Here is a 19,506-nt window from a genome sequence, read left to right on the forward strand (position 1 = left end):
CCAATGTCGGATGACGCGGATTATTAGCAGTCAGACGATCTTTCTCAGATGTCGACACTTTCTGCATATGTTTTTCAAAATCGCCATCAGAGTTGAGCAAAGGCCTGTCAAAACAGTACTGCTGTCATGCACATGCCAGTACAAAACAAAACAAAACAAAACAAAACAAAACAAAACAAAACAAAACAAAACAAAACAAAACAAAACAAAACAAAACAAAACAAAACAAAACAAAACAAAACAAAACAAAACAAAACAAAACAAAACAAAACAAAACAAAACAAAACAAAACAAAACAAAACAAAACAAAACAAAACAAAACAAAACAAAACAAAACAAAACAAAACAAAACAAAACAAAACAAAACAAAACAATCACTCAAATCCCTGCCTGGTTTTGTGCATCCTTCTTTTTTTTGTACTGGATGGAATTTTCAAAACAATCGGTTGATAAAATTTTGGCCAAGGGCGAGGAAGTAAGTGCAGTTGGTTGTGATCTGTGCGCTAACGCTGCTGTTAACCTCAGCCTAGCAGTCGTCCGTGCTTGGGTCTTAACCCTCAAGTGAGTTATATGTAGATCTTCATTTATATTTTTCTAATTACCGTTTTTTTCCATGTATAATGCGCAAAATTTAACTAATTTATTGTCATAAAATCTGGGATGTGCATTATACATGGGTACAAAAAACAAAACAAATATATATATATATATTTTTTTTTTTAAGGAAATCATGGTACAACAATTTTGGTTCTCTACAACGTCACTTTCCTCTCTTTTTATTTTAACCTAACTGATCGCGGTGGTGCCTTTCTGGGCAGTCGGAGAAATCAACGCCAACAAAAGTCAAGTTTATTTATTTTAAAAAAAAATACATCCAGCCTAGTTAAGAAATCACCAGAAAGATCACCATGACAATTATGAATACTAAATAAATAATTATTATATATATTATTATTATAATAATAAATAATTGTGATAGATAACTGGAACATCACTCAAATATTGGTGATCCCGTTGAGAGTCTCACATATTTCTTCGCTATCGAGTTTGCTACTACATGCGCAGTGATACTGACCGGCAGAATAACATCCGGTTGTTCCCAAAGATGATTTTTTTTCTAAAATAATTTTACGTTTACGGACTTAAGTAACCCGGCCGGGTCATACCAAAGACTATAAAAATGGGACCCATTGCCTCCCTGATTGGCACTCAGCATTAAGGGTTGGAATTGGGAGGTTAGATTACCAAATGATTCCCGAGCGCGGCGCCGCTGCTGCTCACTGCTCCCCTCTCCCCCAGGGGATGGATCAAAATCACACGGGGATGGGTCAAATGCAGAGGACAAATTTCACCACACCCAGATGCATGTGTGACGATCATTGGGACTTAAAAGAAAAAAAAATAGTCAAAATTTGGGTGCGTTTTATACATGGGTACAGGCTTTTTTCCAGCATCGACATGCTATTTTTAGGGTGCGTATTATACATGGGGGCGCATTATACATGGAAAAAAACGGTAGTCAAATATGTGCCTTGGCTCACTAAAATTGGCTTGGAGATGTTTAGCATTTTAAATGAAGTTATTCGAAGTTCTCCCTGATGTTTCACCCCAAATCTGAATATCCACAACTTTTTTTGAGTGTTGCGTCTGGAAAATTCCGACAAGTATGATAAGTTGTTTGATTAAAATGTGCTATCTCGGCCAAAACAGCTCGCGTGCTGGGTGAACCTTGCTCCGAAACAGTCGGAGGCAGAAGAGTGGAATGTTGTTTGCAACTGTGTAGCCGCACAGCGTGGGCGCAATCAGTCAGCACGCACGGTGGCACAAATAAAGTCGCAAACAGGATGTCTTCTCTAACTTCCAGTAAGCCAGCATGTCCCATCCAGCCCCGTTGCGGTGTTGCAACTCTGACATGCACATGCCGGCCTTCCACCGCTTGCAGGAACAGTTTCCAACCCGCTTCTGACAAATAGAACAAACTTTTTTTTGTTTATTTGGTTTTGCGTTGACTAGATTGTGTTGGTCAGTGTGCCCAGCGCGAGTGATCGAGCGCCACCGCCATTTTTTTACCCGAAGGCGGGTTCCTGTACTTTTGTTGTCGTCATTGAGAGGTTTGCATGCTTCAGCTCAAGCGCAGCTGTGAACAAAAGTGGGAACGAAAGATCAACCAGCACTCGTTGTGCATTTGTCTCTCTGCTCTCGTTTTGTGCAGTCGCGGTACGGTGTTAGTGATGGGCGGCCATGTTTATTCCGCAGTGGTCGTTAGTATTCGGATCAGAACCCAAATTAAGAGATCCCTTGGTTTGGTTGTGTTGTTGAGCGTGTTGTGTAAACCCACTTGCATACCAACAACGAGCAGGGAAATGGAAGCTCTCGCAAAGGCAAGGCGAGTTAGTAAGTCACAAGTTGTTTGTTAGTTTTAAGGGCTTTATTTTGATTGAGATGGAAGCCTGCTTGGAACAGACCAACACTGAGTACTTCTGTAAACCATGAACTTTTGGAGATACTGATGAGCTTGCGTTGCCCCTTGGTTGACAAACTTGACGGCCTCTTGAGAGAACTTTGACTTCAGTTTGTTGTTGTTAACGAAGCAGTAGACTTAGTTGGCGTTGACAAAGGAGTCGTAGAGGGCAGTCAGACGAGCCTGGAGGTCCTGGGCATAGGGGTCCAGGGTCTCCCTCATCTCTCCGATGTAAGGGGAGGCCAGGTCTCTCATCTGCTGGGCTCTCTGGGTCACCTCGGCCTGGATCTTCTCAGCCATTGGGGACACGTTGTCCTTGAAGGTCTTCAGGTGCTGGTCCACCTTCTGCATCAACTCGTCGGTGTGGGGCCCCAGCTGAGCCTGCAGATCAGACACGGTCTGATCCAGATTGGCCTTGATCTCCTCGCTCCTCCTCACGATTTCGCTCCTCAGGGTCTCGGAATCCATGGCGAGAAGCTGATTCAGCTCCAACTGGATCTGGTCCATTCTTTCTTGGATCTGGACCTTCATGGTGTTGGTGTAGGGCTCTATCCTTTCACGGACGGTGTTCAGCTCCAGGGTCACGCGCTCCTTCAGCATATCGGCCTCGGCGCTCACCTTGGCAATCAGCTCCTTGGCCGCAGGGGGGAGCTGCTCGTGCAGGGTGACGGCATACTGGTTGGCCATGTCGGTGCCATCAGTAAGCCGGGCGCTGATGGAAAGCAACCGTCAAACATCAGAACTTGCGACACAAGTTAACGCGAGGAGTGCCTGGTGGCATACCTAAATTCATGTCCCAACGGAGACTTCTTGATCATCTGGACGGTGTCGTCGGCCGTCTGGGTGGCCTTGGCGACGTACTGCCAGAAGGCGTCAGTCAGCACCTCCAGCTGGGGCTTGGGTGCATCAGCGTGGAAGAAGTTGGCGTTGCAGCCTGGAGAACGAACGCAGAGCAAATCAGAGTCACTCACTCTGCACAATCGCTGACCCACATCGGAGGGTCCGCTTCATGGATCATCTGGCGTCATACAATTAGGATGCTGTTGTTGAGCAGACCTCATCAAAGCTGAGTTCAAGGTATCAAATGCCTTTTCTTTGGCTTTTTGAGGTTTACTCTGAGAGAAGGACCGGCCTTAGCGAGAGTACAAGCCAGACTACATTTTGAATTTAAGGTCAATAGAAAGAAACATTCTCCCTTGGATAGACTTTCGATGATCCTTCCCGGAAAATTATTTCCTTCAGGAGACCACTTGTATGAATGTGTGGCTTTCAACTCACCGGTGAAAACGGCCAGAACCAAGACAGCGAGGACCTTCATGGTTGTTGGATCTAGAACGAAAAGATGCGCCACATTTTAGCCCGGCAGGAAGGAGGAAGAGAGAAGACACTCTGAGGATCTGCTGTGGTCTTACCTGTGAGAGTATCTGCCAGTTAAACTCTGCAGTGCTTCTGCTCAACCGATGCGCCGCCGCAGCTTTTATAGCAAAGCTGACGCTAATAATCCCAAAGTCCAGGCCGCATGTGCCTTGCTGTCACTCGCTATCTGATGTCCTAAGCAAGGCAGGCATCCCGCTCGCAATCACTACATTTTGTATTCTTTCTCATGATTTTCAACTCCCAAGGAATGTTATCTAGACGTTCTGATGTAAAGCTGATTAGATAGCGGCAGAAAGAAAAAAGAAAATATACCTCTTGCCATTGGTTTTCACTTGCTCTCCCATTGTCAGCTCACTAAGCATGCCTTCAGTTTCTGGGTCAAAGTTCACATGACAGCCACCATGCGTCAAACCGACCAAGGGTCACTTGACTGTGCCTTCGTCAGCCTCAAGAGGTGTCGGCCTTAAATGTCAAATGACGTCAGAAGACAAAAGCGCACACTCCCTTGCTCCCAGATGTCACGATTGACCGAGCGCAAGGTCAAAGCCAGACGACAAATATTTTAGATTAGCTTCATTCTTCCGTTGACTTTGCAAATCGTTGGACAGTCTCTCTTGTACGTTTCTTTTACTGTGGGCAAAATGTTTGAAATGTCAACAAACTCTGATCTTGTCAAAAATGACAGCATTTCATTTCACGTTTATTGATTATGTATCAAAAAACTGTATTTTAGGAGCTTGTTTGTTTTTGACACTGTTGTTTGTGTTCATTGACACTTAAGCGTTCCTAATAGAAGCCAAATCACAAGATTCCAAGCAAAGCAAAATGATACTGTACGCCCTCCTAGCTATCTAGTAAATAGCAACCTAGTCTGATTTCGCCTTTGATTTAGTCCAAAGGTTTTCCGTTCAGCTCAAAGAATGATGGCCCGCACCCTGACGCACTCAGGAGCTGATTAGCGTGCTTGAACTAAACATGAATGTGGGTAGGGGTCGCCTTTGGCGGTGTTGGAAAACAGAGGCGTAGCCAAGCCGGGGCGAGCCGGGGCAGCACCCCGGTTAGGACTCCCTGCGCCCCAGTTGAAAAAAATCGAGCTTTTTCGATTCTTCATTTTTATGCCGTTTTTTCCTTTCGGTCTTGCGCGAATGTGCTTGCGCTATTCTATGTGCGCGATGTTATCCATTCACCGTTTGCCTCCCGGACCCGGATGTTGTTTTAGCGATCAGCGAACGTCGTGGTCGATGTTCGATTTTTTTTCCTGTGGGCGCGCGCCCCTACTGGAAAAATCCCTGGCTACGCCTCTGTTGGAAAATATTATCGCTTGGAGGCAAAGGCCCCTCAATTGCCCTCTGCCTCTTGTCAACCATTACGATTACTTGTGTCCAACTTCTTCAACGCCTGTTCGTTTTTTTTCACTTTCACTTTCACACAAATCAAACTCACACAGGGTTAGTAAAATTTCAGCCCATAATATGACGTCTGTATAGGTAAAATGTATGGTTGTGCACTTTAATCAATGAAATATGAGCTTATTGAATTTCTCGCTAACAGAGACTCTGGAACTTGTTTTCCACAGTGGTGTGAACGTGAAAGACTTAAGTCCTCCTTTATAGTTGTGTTTGGCGTGGCATCTTTAGCCCGCCTCAGCCAAGTCCTGTGACCCATTTGTGACAACATGGCAGGAACTCCTGGACTTTGCCTCCTCGACAACAACTGTCAGACTTCTTCAGTATAAATAGGCAATGCAAGCGGACACGATCCACAAAGAGACGCACACACGACAGCAGGTGAGAATTTGGCGGGCTTTCTCATTCAACAAAAATTCTCACTCGCATGCTGTTGAACTTTAGCCGACATGCCTTTATGTGTTTCCAGCAGTCATGAGGGTCTTTGTTTTGCTCGCTTTGGCTCTGGTTTCTGGTAAGTCATAAGCTTCAAACTGATGGGCATCATATCGCAATACTGTTGCTATTGTGAGCCAAAATGTTGTTCGTTATGGAAAACTCTCTGTTATCTGCTTTTCCGCAACAGGCTGCAATGGCAACTTGTTCCACGCTGATGCGCCCAAGCCTCCTATGGAGGCTCTGACCGACGCATTCTGGGACTACATCGCCAAGGCCAGCAAGACAGCCGACCACACCCTGGAGATGGTGATGACGTCGGAGTTTGGAGCTGAAGTCAAGTAAGTTGCTCTGCCATATGCAATTTGATCAAATGTTGATGGAATTGGACATACAAAATTGCTGTATCTCGACCCCAGTGATATCAGGGCGTATTTGTCATAACACCTAATAAACTCTTTGATTGACAACCCTCTGGAAAAAAACAACATTGAGCTAATCTTTGTCTGTTTGCTTTTCCAGCGCTCAGCTAGCCGAGACCGCTGACATGGCCAGCAAGTACGCCAGCGCCCTTAAGGAGAAGCTCCCCCTGGCCGCTCAGGGCCTGGTGGCCAAGATCGGCCACGAGGCAGACGTCTTGAAAAAGGTGCTGAGCCAGGACCTGGGCTCAGTCACCAAGAAGGTTGAGCTGTACTCAAATGCCGTGAAGGCGCAGATTCAGGAGAGGCTGGATCAGCTGAGGCAGGAGCTGACAGCTTACGCCGACAACGTGGATTCGGACCTCCTCAAGTGGCGCAGCGAGGAGCTGATGGCCGGCCTGATGAGCAGCATTACCGACGCGGAGCGCAACCTCCAGCCCTTCACACAGGAACTGATGAATCAGGTTGACGCACACCTGGTGGCCTTCCAGCACAAGATTAGCCCCATGGCTGACAGGTTGCAGACAGAGCTTTACCACGGAAGCAGACAGGTGCAACGTGTGGTGGCCCCCTATGCCGAAGACCTGAAGGAGAAACTGGACCATTTCGCGATAGATCTCCAGGAACACCTCAAGGCCTTGGTTACCAGCAACTAAGTCCAACCCGGGATTCGCTTTGAAATGTCATCCCAATTGCACTCTCACTGAAATCTAATTTCTATATATCCCTGAACTCAATTTCTGGACAATTATTTATTTTTTTGAACTTGCTGTGTGATTATTTTTTTAAGCAAAATAAATACAATTCTCATCAAACAAACAGATTAAATTATTTTCAATATATGTCCTTTTGGATATGCACACATTGACTCTAGAAAGGAACAGTACTTCAGTAATACAAATATCAACATAGATAGGTAATGCGCCGTTGCTGTATCGTGATTTGGTTGATATCACAGGTAAATTATAACGGCGGAGTTTTACTATTATGTGTATTCTAACAAGGTTTCCTTTTGTTTTCTCTTCTCAGCGATTTGTATGGGTGTGTTGTTTTTTTCCAAGTAGGCATTAAGGTCTTATTTTGACTGGGCGGCCGTGGTCTCGTCCTCGTCTCGACATGTCCCGATGACACAACATTCCGGCCGCATTGTTGCTTTTATTCAGCATGTTGTGGCCCGCCGTGAAGCTGGATCTCACAAACACACCAAAATGTTCTGTCAGCAACTTTTGACCAATTACTCTTTGAAATACTGAATCGTTACAAGAAGAAACACTTTATTGAAAGTGAACATTATCTACAGGATTTTTTTGGGGGGGGGGGGGGATTCCTTCCTTACCTGTAAGGAGTTGCGAGAATGCCATTTGACATTTGTCCTCGAGTGACTCGCTCGGCCTCCAACGTGGAGGCTCAGAGTCCACTGAGTGAAAATGTCTCCACTCCTTCAAGTTGCTTTTATGATTCTTGAGCAGATGATTTGATCTTGTCCTAACTTGCGTGAAACACAGCTGCTCCAAATCTTGACTGACAAAAAATCTGAGAAAGTCATTGTTGATTTGACCTGAAAATATAATCCTAATGTCGAAAGAAGGAGATTTGAAGTTTGAATTTTAGGATTTAGATTATGCTTTGAGACAGGGTTAAGGTTCCAACTTTGTTTGGGTATTAAGTTAGCCAATTTGAAACTGGTTTAGCGGTTTGATTTCGTTTTATAATGTGTGTTTTTCTTGTGTATTTCAATTGTTTTGTCTCTCAGACGGTAAGAAGTGTCACAAACTGAACGTTATGTGTTGTAGAATGGCAAGCAGGTGTCCCTAATATTGTGGCCAGGCAAACGAGACATGACTTGACTTGCTGTTTTGCCAAAAAAAGGCCCCAGGTGGCACTTAACAGCCACTTAGACAGGCCAGACAGATGAATGTAGCCTGGCCCGCTCTGAGCAAGATGAGTCTTGTCGCTGGCCTTTTGACTCAAGATGGAGATAAGCGCTGGCAGCTACTCTTCTGATTAGTCTTCCTCCCTCCATCCCTCCATCTTCTTCCGCTTATCCGGGTTAGGGTTTCAAATTGGAGTTTCAAACTAAGGTTAGTGATTCAAATTAGGTTGTTTGAAACACTACACTGAAACCCTAACCGAAGTTTGAAATCCTACATTGAAACCCTAACCCTAACTTGAAACCCTAATTTGAATCCCTCGTCCTGGGTTGAAATGCAAATCTAAGTAAGAACGAGCCTCGGGCATTGTTAGAAAAAGTAATGACATTTATTTGTGTTCATCACACACAATCACCATATATTACGTTTACGCACAGACTTGGTTGGATTCTTACCCCGCCCTGACGCGGGCGTTCTTCCAAAAGTAAAGAAAAGCGCACTACACCACACAGGCGCGGCCAGTCCCGGGTCCTAGGTGGTCTCGTCGGTCAGTCACGTCTCTTTGACGTCTCTCCCGGGAATCACAGTAGTAAAAGAGCGTCTCTGAATGTAAGGTTTGGAAAAACTTGTTCCGGGTTCCCGTGTGCATTTGCGTGTAAATGTGTCTCCGACCAAGCCAAGGACCACGAGCCGGGTCCTGGGGGGCAGGGGTGACGTTTCCATTTCTGACCCCCCTCTAGCCGATGACAACGCTGAAGCCGCACTGGAACTTGTTCTTGCGGTGATTGAGGAAGGCTCCCAGCGCTACCGTGAGCGGCAGAGGCGGCAGCTTCTTCTCCAGCGTGGCGCCTACCACCCAGTTGCTATCCACCGAGCCTGGAGGAGGACGCCGGGGCCCCGCCCACGACAGCTCCGTCAGTAGCGTAAACGCGACGCGGCGGCGCAGTGGGCCTACCTTTGAAGAGCAGGTTGGCCTTGGGCACATCTAGCTGGTAGCCCAACGATGTCGTGGTCTCTCGCATCCGCGTGCTGGCTTCAAACTCTACGCCCACTTGTAACTGTGACCGGACAACTAGATTTCCTGTTATCATGTTAGGTACTGTCTGTTTTTTCACTGTTTAAAGGACTATTAAATACCATATCATAGCTGCACATTTAATTTATACCTTTGAACACAAAATAATGCTACATATTTAGTGACAGCGCTTCTCAATTACTTTCTGCTATGCCAACCCCCAAGAAGAACACTTTCTGCAAGCCCCCCCCCAACTCTGCAACTATAAATAAATGGTTTCTACTTCCAAGACAAGTCCCCCCCCCCTCCAAAATGAACATTATCTCCTTGGCGTGTACCTGCTCGTTGGCTTTATGGTAGTAGGTGGCGTGACATCCTCCTCCGCCTAACGTCAGCGTGGCCACTGAGTTGTCACCTGACAAAGACAACAAGTAGCGACAGACACAATTAATGGCTAACATCGCACAAATTGATCAGGACTACAGTCAAACCCAGGGGTGGTCAAACTTTTTGACTTGCGGGCCAAATTGGGTTCTAAATTTTGACCGGGGGGCTGAACCAGGAGCAGATGGATGTAGTGTTTGTGTGAAGTAATATAAATGACATGGAAAGGTCATTGCATAAAAGGTTTTTACTTTTAGTAGATACTAAAGCATGGATATTAAAAAAAAAGCTTTCTGAAAACAAATGCATTTATTAACAGCATTAAAAAAAATATTTCACCAAAAAACTACTATCAGTGATTCTTATTAAATACGACACTGTTATGATGAATAACATTTTCTATCACTTCAGTAACTGCAGGTCAGATTTATGAAATATGTTTATCTAATGAGGCGAAATCACATCCAACGTCAAACATTCTGACCAAATTCATCATCTTGAAGGATCTGTGAAAGAATACATCTAAATAAAGTAATAAAGAAATCAATAGTATTGTTGGTTTCCCTTTTTTGCTAGTGCATCATAGTCTGGAGTAAAATCTGTTGTGGTAATTCTTAGGATAGAGCCGAGGTGTCGGTCTGTTAACCTAGATCTGTGACGGACTTTGTTGACGTTCATGTGGCTGAACGTCTTCTCACACACGGAGGTCGAGCCAAATTGTCCACTCTTTAACATTCGGCACTCAGTCTCCACCTTTCTTTTCTTCGGGCCACTCATTTTAATGAAAGGATTAGCGTTAAACTGTATCTGACAACTCAGCGCGCGAATTACGAGAATATTGACGTCACAGCCTACACTAGAAATTCGGCACTGATAGATGAAATTACTACATACTACTGAGCACGCACACACACTTGTGAGTGTGCACCGAGCTTTCTGACACGGCTCCTGGGAGTAAATGCGCGGGCGGGCGCTTCCCCATCTACTGGGGAAACCTAGTAATCGCAGACCCCCCAAAAAATTAATAATACAATTTATTCAGGTTTGGCGGGCCGGACCATGTCTGGTCAAACCTCTACATACGATTGCTTAAAAATACAAATTTTTCAACATACGATGTGAAATTTGATCAAATATTTGACTCAACATCCAAACATACGTCGTCATGGTTAGCCCGCAAGATGGCGGCATCTCGGGATGATGTCAGCATCACGTTATCATATCTCAAGAAGGCTAACACAATGGCATAGTAGTAGTGGTGAGAAGAGGAAGAGCGTGATGATTTCCTTACAATTAAAACAAGTAATCATCAGAAAACACGAGTGGGGAGTGCATGAGTGATCTTTCAAAAGAATATGGCCGGAACATGTCAACAATTTCGACGATTAAGCGACGACGATTAAGCAGAAGGAAGCCATCAAAGCGGTCAAGCCATCCAAAGGGATCACCACCATCTCTAAACATCGCAGCCCTACCTCAGAAGAGATGGAACACCTTTCTTTAAAAAAAATCTGCAAAGCGGTCGAGTAAAGGTGAAGAGGAAAGTGAAGCAAAGAAAAGAAAGCCTGAATTGAGTGAAGAGGGTGAAGATGAGTTAAAGGAAAAACATTTAAAAAATATACAAAATAAAAAAGCTATTGTTTTTAAGTTAACCTTTGCATAAGTTGGATAAATAAATAAGAAAATAAGCTAAGTTAGTTTGAAGTTCACAGACTAAGTTACAGTAAGTTACAGAACGGAATGTATGTATCTCTATGGGTCTCAAAGGTACAGTAACAAAAACCCCTTGTTATTTCTTTGTAATTTATTTGTTTTAACATGTCTGACATAATGCATTTGTTTTATTGCTAAGTGTAATTATCTGCAGTGTCTCCTAAGGAGTTATCGTTGTTTTTTTGGCTATGGAACGAATTAAACAAATTACAATGTATTCTTATGGAAATATTAGATCCAAGATACGACTATTTCAACATACAAAGTAGGTCCCGGAACGAATTAAATTCATATGTAGCGGTTTGACTGTATTTTCCCAAAGATATTTAATCTGCTATTTTGACGTGCAATTTTGACTATATGGATTATAAATCTAGGACCGGAATTGTTTGCTTTCCTCAAAAACTTTCCCATCAAATGATGACAGTTTTCTGGTAATACGAAGACCTTCATTAAAAATGAGCTAAATCTTTTGCTCTTTTTACCTGTGTACCTGCCCAGAAGGGAGGTGACCGTTCCTTCTTCGCCGGGTCTGCGGTGGTAAACCAGCTCGCCACCCAGGGCGAGCGCGGGCGTGATGGACTGCAGATAGTGGGCCACGACGATGCCTGAAGACAAATAAAAAAATTAAGGGGGAAAATGGAGCCAAATGAGCATCTTAGGACGAGTGCCTTGGCGTCATACCGGAGGCTCCGAGGATGTCAGGGTTTCCCAGCGTCAGGGCAGAAGTGAAGTCGCCGCCGTGGTACTCCAGGTTGCACTGCCAGTTGACAAACTTGTGCTGCTGGGTCTGCAACAGCAACACGGGCAAAATGAAGCATGCCGGTTGAACGAGGCTGCTGGTTGAATGAGGCGCGCAAGCCAGTTACCTGGAGGACAACTTTGGAGCGGACGGCCGAGGTGAGCTGGTGGATAATTTGGGCATTGAGGCTCCCCGTATTGTCCATGTCACCCACCATGACCGGGAAGGACTGATGGTAAAAAATAAATAATAATAATAATACATAAATTAAAAAAAAAAAAAAAACTCTTGGTAATCTTTTGGGCACTTTCCACACTTTTTCTTCACAATTTTTGAGTAATGGAATTATAATTGGATCAAATAAAAGGATTGCTTTGTCTTATCCAAAAAATGGTGGCTTATTGTAAATGACTTGTTTTCTTGAAATGACGCTGGTCAACCGAAGAAGTTTGCAAAAAAAAAAAAGACGCCAGTCGCCAGCCTACCTCGGCCGGTCCGGTCTGTTTGCTGCCAACGTATGTGGAGCCAAATCGATAGCCAGAGTCGCCCAGGGTGCTGAGGGTGATGGTGTGGCTGACCTGGAAGTGGTTACTCAAGCCTTTGTTCACCACTAAGCGCACGCCTTCTATCTGGAGAGGGAAGACCTCTGGAAAAAAACAACACGCAAAGTACTGCAAGTGACATAACGGGTACTAATGAGAATATTAAAACTTTATAAAAACAAACTTTGATCTCCCATTTTGAATTGATTCTTGCAAAATTATGTAAAAAATGTTGACCTATTCATAATATAATGTAAAATGTTACTTGTAAAATTACTTTGACCTGAATTCCAACTTCATTCTAGTATAACGTCAACTTCTTTCAGGAGATGTTTCCCCGTTATCCGACTTATTTGGTTTTCCCGCCAGTTCAACCGAACACGCAAAAATGCTGAGACCGTTACATCAGTGAGTTGTCTTAAAAGGTTAAGTTTGGCCCGATGTGCCGCATGGTGACGTATTCTAACGGCGAGGCAGCAACTAGTTGACTGTTAGCAACCGGTAAAGCGAGTACCGCTCGGTCTGGTGACTTGCGTGACCGCTTACCTTTACATTTGCGGTGGCACTCTTCGTATGTGCCCGGGTTGGGAAGTGACGACAACTGCGCCACGTCCGTGATCTGCAGCTCGGACGACGATGGGACAGAGGACACGGAGGGCATGGTGAACCCGGGTGGAACCGCAACCAAGCCCGAGACCCCCTGGCCCCCGCCGGTCGGGGTGGGCGCAGGGGAAGTGGCAGCCAGCACACTGCCCATACTCTGAGGACTGTACAGACTGCAAAGATTGGACGGATGATTAATGACTAGCTAACCCTGAACCCTTTCACCAAAGAACGCGTTAAGCAAATTATCCATTTGAAGGATCATCGCTGTGAGCTTAATTGTGCGAGCTGTTTGGCAGATCAAAATGCATGCATTCGACATTTATAAATGGTATTATTTTCAGACTCATTTAAAGGGTTGTTGTTGCACCAAAAACGAATGTATGTCTGTTTTTTAAACAATCAGTCAAACCACCATTGTGCCACCACAACTTGAGAGTTTGGTTCAGTTATTTCACTTCCATGAGAACGAGACTTAAGGAGTTGGTATACTCCTGTATAATCTGTACCCCACCCCCGTCAAGCTCACTTCAAAAATGATGGCTAAATGATGGATTTGATAGTTACTAGTGGTCTACTCCTACGAGTAGCAGTAGAATTAGCTCTTAAGCCATGTGAGCTTCACACCAAAACCTTAAACACACTGGGATTCTCAACAAGTATTTCACACAAATCTCAATAACAATTAGACGAAGGAAGGGCAGAGTTAGGCACCTATAGAAACATTAGCATCCATTGGAGTACAGTAGACTAGCTTTTAGTTAAGGCCCAATTTGGTCCGTTTCTCCTCATTCCAAACGAACCGCGTTGGTTGTGGTTGCCACGGTGCAACTCAGAGCTTGCAGGAGTCACAAAGTATTGCGAAGGACACAATAACTTCTCATTTGAGCCGAAGTGGTTCAAGCTAGCTAGCATGAGTTAGCTCGCAAGCTAGCTACCTAGCTGGAGACGGAGCCATGTGGATGGCCACGAGAGCCAAGCGTCCGGTTGGGGCAAATACCGACAACAGTCTTATAAAGTATCCGCTCTCACAAGCAGCTATGATTTTTTGTATGGATGTAATAACGGAATTTGAGGGTTAATTTACTCACGTTAAAGGTTTGGTTGCGGGGGAGGGGGGGCTCAGCACCGGTAAAGTTCACCGCAGAGTATGTGGCCGTGGTTGACAAGGTTCCGTCTACTTCCGGGATCCGAGCCAGTGGATTGGCTAGGGTCTAGCGGATGTTTCTGGCCATTGGTCAAAATCGACTCCAGATAGACCTACTTGTATTGACGTCACAGCACCCGGGTCATTCGCCAATCAGCGGGTTCATTCAATCGTCCACTGAATGACATTCCAAGGGTACGCCTGATTTACGCTACATTTCATAAATAAAAGTGCCAGTTTAAAGCTTTGGAATAATTTAAATAGTTTTCTTTATAGTCTTTGGAAAATAGGTGAAAATTAAATGGATTAAAAACACACTCAAAGTCCTCGTTTAACGACGGACATTCTCAACAGTGGCGACTTAAGTCGGAACACGCCGTTAAATTCTACTAGCAGATCTTTACGCAGACCCACAAACGCAATTACCGATTTTAAAATACTTGTAACTTACTTGTAATTTGTTTTAGAGCTTTTGATGTTGTTTGATCTTCATCATGAGGAATAATGTTTTTTCCTTTTATTTAATTTGTAACATTTCAGCTGGAATTCAGAGTTTTGCCATTCTCAGACTCTGTCCCTATTCCTTGTGAATATGAGTAGAAGCAATGCACAACATAAATACGTTTTTCTAAATTCTGCATATCATTATGTTGTGCATGCATAGCCCCCTAACCCTAACCCTACCCCCCCCCCCCCCCCCAATAATGAAACAAGAACATAAAGCTCAAGTTAGTTTTATTCTTCCCCCAGTAGGCTATAGCAACAGCATATAACAGAAATTCTTGCCCATCTCTTTTTGTGGTGACCAAACAAAAATACATAAATCATTGAACGGAACCCGCTTGTTTGCTGGTACCAACTGTAGCAGTCCATTAAAAAAAAAAAAGCACACAGTCTGAAGTTCCTCAACCCCCTCCAGAACCAGACAGCATGGTTAGTACTGCTCCTTGTCAGCAGAATCTGACCCAACACTTTGGTCACAACAATACACACGTACGTGTGTGTATACAAGATGGGCAGGTTGTAAACCACACTGAACCAGAACTCTTCACATTGTGTCTTGAGCCATATTTTTACGATATCAGAAGCCATCTTTTGTTTTCTGAAAAACAATTGAAACGTAAGCATGTAAAAAAGGGTGACCAAATACACACTGCTAAAATCTCAATCCATTTCTAAAATGTGAGAACCCCTGGCGGCCGGCATGCATGATCGGGGAGGGGGGCTGCCAAGTGTGGTGGACTTGAGATGACTATAACGGCACAGAATGCACATAATAGCTGTTGTTGTTTAAGGACTGACACATGAGAAAATAGAAAACACAACATTCTCTACCGACACTTCTGCATCCTCACAACTCAGGTCTGTTGTTGTACTATCAAGACTGGCCTGTGGTGGGCAGCACGAGCCCGTGGTGTGTTAAAACTCTGTAGTGAAGGCTTGCTCTTTAACTTTGAGGCCTTTTATGGGGGATATTGTATAGAATGCTACAAAACCAGTTACAATACGTGAAAACTCTAACATATGTTCCAAAGTGTAGCAATTTGGAAGTCAAGCAAAATGCAGAGTGGTGAAGAGAACTACGAAGTCTCAAAAGTCAACCACTGCAGAAAGCTACCAGAGGACAGGATAATGTACATACATGTCTAACAAATAGTATGTATAAAAATACTGTATATAGGTTTATCTATTTTAGTTTTATGATATGGTGGTGAAACTCCTTTGACACTTGTCAACTTTCCTCCCCAAACTTACCCCATTCTTTCACGGTGCTGCCATTTTTCCATTGCTTGGTGCAGCGTGGGGGTCGTCAGGATCCACAGAGTGAAACTCTGCCACGTAGAGGCTCTTGTCGATGTTGCCTGGGATGGGCTTGATGTCTGTGACCAGCTGGTCCTCGATGCTCTTCAGAATGTGGCGGTCCTCCGACGTGATCAAATTGATGGCCAGACCCAGGTGGCCGAAGCGCCCTGAACAAAAGCGTAGAATTGCGATTAAATTCATCATGAGATGTGGCCGGCCCGTCACAAATAAAAGACTACATCGGACCTCACCAACATGATGACCCCCCCCCCCTTTCACCCCCTCCAAGGAGCACAAAAGTAGCCCGGCAGCTTGTTAAAAAAAAAATACGGAACGGTCACCTGATCTTCCGATTCGATGCAAGTAGGTCTCTGCGCTTTTGGGGAAGTCAAAGTTGATGACCACGTTGACCGCCTGGATATCGATCCCCCGCGTGAACAGGTCTGCCAAAAGAGTACGCGTTGGTTGAGCACGCCATCTACTTTGAATTGTTGGCTATGTGCGTCGAGTTCTTGTAGCCACCTGTGCACACCAGGTTTCTGCACAGTCCGTTGCGGAAATCGTGGAACACGCGGTTCCTGTACTCTTGCATCATTTTGGCATGAATGTAGAAGCACGAGTAGCCCAGCTGGGTGATCTTCTTGGCCAGGAGCTCCACCCGCTGGCTGGAGTTGCAAAAGATGATGGACTGGTTGATTTGAAGCTGGAACACAAAAGGTCAAATCATGATTTTTTATTTTTTTTTACACTGTGGATGTCAAGAGGTGTGCGGCTCAAACAAAAGAGGAGGTTTGGACAGAAAATAATGGAGGAACTTAAGCCTCACCCGGGAGAAGAGTGTATTGAGACAGTGGACCTTCTGCCTCTCGGTCACATACGCGTAATACTGGGTGATGCCCTTCAACGTCAGCTCCTCCATGAGGTTGATCTCATAAGGCTTCTGCAGGTGTTTGTTCTGGATGGGGTTTGGAGGGGAATCTCTAAAAACACTTATGCTTTGAAATGAAAAGCGTGCAAGTGAGGGTCACCATACCATGAATGTCTGCACACTGATGGGGAACGTTGCTGAGTAGAGCAGAATCTGCCGATTCTTTGGTAAGAAGCTGATGATATCTTCGATGATGGCCACAAAGTCTTGCGAGAGGAGCTTGTCTGCCTGAACATGTCAGACGTTGAAAAGGTTTGAGAAACACAAAAAGACGATGCGTGTTATGAGAGTCCTACCTCATCCATCACCATCATTTGTAACCTGTCCACTTTGGCCAGACCCTTCTTGATCAGGTCCAGTAATCTTCCAGGTGTGGCAACCACCACGTGTACTGTTGGGACAAAAACGGCCAAAGTGTCACAAACTTATCTAAAACTAAAAAAATATATTACAATTAAAATAATAAACCTTTTCCAACTTTAAATACTGTTTTATACTACAAAGTCAACTTTTTTTTAAATTAAAAATTGAAAATGTACACCAGATGTTCCACTAGAGAGCTTGGTCTTTGGTCTTAGACTCGGGCGCCCCTTCCATTTTCCCGTTTGTGGAAAAGCTTGGCCAACTCTGCACTAGCGAGACAAGCGTGCGAGCTGCACCTGTCTCGTCGAGGCGCAAGATGTCATCCCTCAAGTTGGTGCCGCCAGTGGTGGCCATGATCTTGACTCCGCCTAGGTGCTTGCTGAGCTGGATTGCGATTTGGCTCATTTGCAGCGCCAACTCTCGCGTGGGCACGACGACTAAGGCTGCGTGGAGACACACGTGAGGAGCCGAGGGGTGACGAGAGCGTGGACAAAGTGAGTCCGACTTCATTATGGAAAGGCAAGGAGGCGGGGGAATGAGAAAGCAGACACTGACCTTGAATGTAACTCCTCTTTAGGTCGATTCTCTCCAGGAGCGGAATGAGGTAGGCTCCGCTTTTGCCCGTTCCGTTTTTGGCACGGGCCAAAATATCTCTGCCAGACAAGGCGATAGGGATGCTTTCCTCCTATGATGGGGCACATGCATGAGAATATTTTTTTTCATGCATAAATAATGCATCTATAGGTGCACCGTCCAGTATATGCAGAATCAATGTTTCCTAGCCACCCAGTGGTCTGCTACCTGTGTCACGCAACAGAAAAATGGTGACAAAAACGGAAAACGGACCTGTACAGGCGAGGGCTTTTCCCATCCCATCTCAAAGATTCCCATGAGCAGTTCCCTCTTGAGGCAGTAGTCTTCAAATTCATTTCCCTTGGTGGAGGTCACATCCTGGGATTGTCAAAGTGTAGATTTGTAAATTGAGCAAAATTTGTATATATTATTATATTTCAAAGCTTAAAATGTTTGGGTACTTAAACTTAATCATTAGGGTTACATTACCGATGTTCTAATTCTGTTGTCTTTTGGAGGAAGTTCTAGGCACTTTTTCCAGTCATCTCCAAACCTAAAGACAAAACACACAATTTTTAGAATGCGAGACGAGAAGAGGCTTTGTACTTTGAATTCAAAACAAATCTTACTTGATACCGCCACTGCTCTGAGGATTACTGCTCCTCTTCAGGGGCTGCTGGCCACTGAATCCTGCGGTCTGGCTGCTTCTGAGCGGCCCATTCACTGCTTTCATCAAGCTGATCATCTGTGCTGGGTTTGCTGTTCTTGCTGCAGCCATTTTTCTTGTCTTTCTCTTTTCTTTATTTGAAAGTTACCAGCGCAACTGGTTTGTGTTTCTTACTAATACTGAAGTACAGACTAAAAAAAAAAAAAGGTAAAAATTGCACTGCACTTTGAGCATCTGTCAACAGGGCCCTTGAAAATAAAGAGGCCTGTGTGTGAATTATGATAATTTACAACGTAACTCTCCCAAAAAAATGGAGAAATTAACATTCATATGAATAAATATATCACAAGAGCTGTTATCTAATAGTCCTCTTTATCTTTGTCAGAATTGCAATTCTGTTCATTGATGTGACTAAGGCTGTTGTGTCTGATGAGCTACATTTACTAAATAGTTTCAATTCCTTTGATTTTTGTACTGTTATTTGACCAACTGGATTATCCTATATAGTATTGTTGGGATGATTTGGGATTGGCCAAATCCAGGTCACCTGCCATGACATAAAACAAGAAAAATTTCTTAAAAAGGTAAAGAAATTCATCAACAAGCCAAATACATGTGGTCACCTGTTGTCAGTCAGTCAAAAGTCACCAACAAATGTGAACTATAATGGGCGTCTCAGACAAAAGTCATTTCATATTTTGATACTCGAGCAGGATAGACAAACAAAGCAGCGGGAGACTTTTCGAATCAACGTTCAACAACGTTGGAAACTTTTCCACCAACAAGCTCAAGTTAGCATGCTATTATCCTAGCCGCCTTCGATGTTCAAACTACGGTACTTGAGAACAGTTACGCGTCAAACCTACCTTGAGTTTTCTCCCTCCAGCCAAAGTATATTTTCGCTTGTAAGCTTTTAACGTGATATGTGTGTCGAGTCCGACAAGAGTTTTGACATCGTTTCGCGAAATCTGCTTCAGTCGTAACTTTATATCACTTCTTTGTTGTCTCACTTTCAAATAATTGACAATTCAACATGGCCGCGCGCACGACTTACAAT

At 44.3% G+C, this 19,506-nt stretch overlaps 4 protein-coding genes across 4 annotated transcripts; 1 reads left to right on the forward strand and 3 right to left on the reverse strand.

Annotated features, from left to right (window-relative positions):
- Nucleotides 1-2,406: 2,406 nt before the first annotated feature.
- apoa4b.2 (apolipoprotein A-IV b, tandem duplicate 2) lies at nt 2,407-4,015 on the reverse strand. The gene is made up of 4 exons (XM_061289102.1): nt 3,874-4,015; nt 3,740-3,790; nt 3,245-3,395; nt 2,407-3,173 (listed from the first exon to the last, which is right to left on the reverse strand). Exons 2-4 carry the CDS (start codon nt 3,777-3,779, stop codon nt 2,600-2,602), a joined length of 765 nt encoding a protein of 254 aa, XP_061145086.1. The 5' UTR covers nt 3,780-3,790; nt 3,874-4,015; the 3' UTR covers nt 2,407-2,599.
- A 920-nt stretch (nt 4,016-4,935) lies between these two features.
- Nucleotides 4,936-6,907, forward strand: LOC133161036 (apolipoprotein A-IV-like). Its single transcript, XM_061289211.1, has 4 exons — nt 4,936-5,625; nt 5,714-5,758; nt 5,870-6,020; nt 6,202-6,907. The coding sequence occupies exons 2-4, from the start codon at nt 5,719-5,721 to the stop codon at nt 6,752-6,754; spliced, it is 744 nt and encodes a 247-aa protein (XP_061145195.1). The 5' UTR covers nt 4,936-5,625; nt 5,714-5,718; the 3' UTR covers nt 6,755-6,907.
- Nucleotides 6,908-8,333: 1,426 nt separating this feature from the next.
- On the reverse strand, nt 8,334-14,215 carry tomm40 (translocase of outer mitochondrial membrane 40 homolog (yeast)). The gene is made up of 9 exons (XM_061288184.1): nt 14,060-14,215; nt 12,912-13,141; nt 12,309-12,469; nt 11,951-12,052; nt 11,766-11,871; nt 11,567-11,689; nt 9,323-9,399; nt 8,925-9,027; nt 8,334-8,845 (listed from the first exon to the last, which is right to left on the reverse strand). The coding sequence occupies exons 2-9, from the start codon at nt 13,120-13,122 to the stop codon at nt 8,706-8,708; spliced, it is 1,023 nt and encodes a 340-aa protein (XP_061144168.1). The 5' UTR covers nt 13,123-13,141; nt 14,060-14,215; the 3' UTR covers nt 8,334-8,705.
- A 1,655-nt stretch (nt 14,216-15,870) lies between these two features.
- Nucleotides 15,871-19,493, reverse strand: ddx61 (DEAD (Asp-Glu-Ala-Asp) box helicase 61). The gene is made up of 12 exons (XM_061288178.1): nt 19,316-19,493; nt 18,412-18,996; nt 18,272-18,335; nt 18,056-18,160; nt 17,765-17,894; nt 17,506-17,652; nt 17,143-17,237; nt 16,952-17,074; nt 16,745-16,873; nt 16,441-16,621; nt 16,260-16,361; nt 15,871-16,085 (listed from the first exon to the last, which is right to left on the reverse strand). Exons 2-12 carry the CDS (start codon nt 18,558-18,560, stop codon nt 15,880-15,882), a joined length of 1,431 nt encoding a protein of 476 aa, XP_061144162.1. The 5' UTR covers nt 18,561-18,996; nt 19,316-19,493; the 3' UTR covers nt 15,871-15,879.
- Nucleotides 19,494-19,506: the final 13 nt, after the last annotated feature.

This window comes from Syngnathus typhle, linkage group LG10 (genome assembly GCF_033458585.1).
Source record: "Syngnathus typhle isolate RoL2023-S1 ecotype Sweden linkage group LG10, RoL_Styp_1.0, whole genome shotgun sequence".
NCBI lineage: Eukaryota > Metazoa > Chordata > Actinopteri > Syngnathiformes > Syngnathidae > Syngnathus > Syngnathus typhle.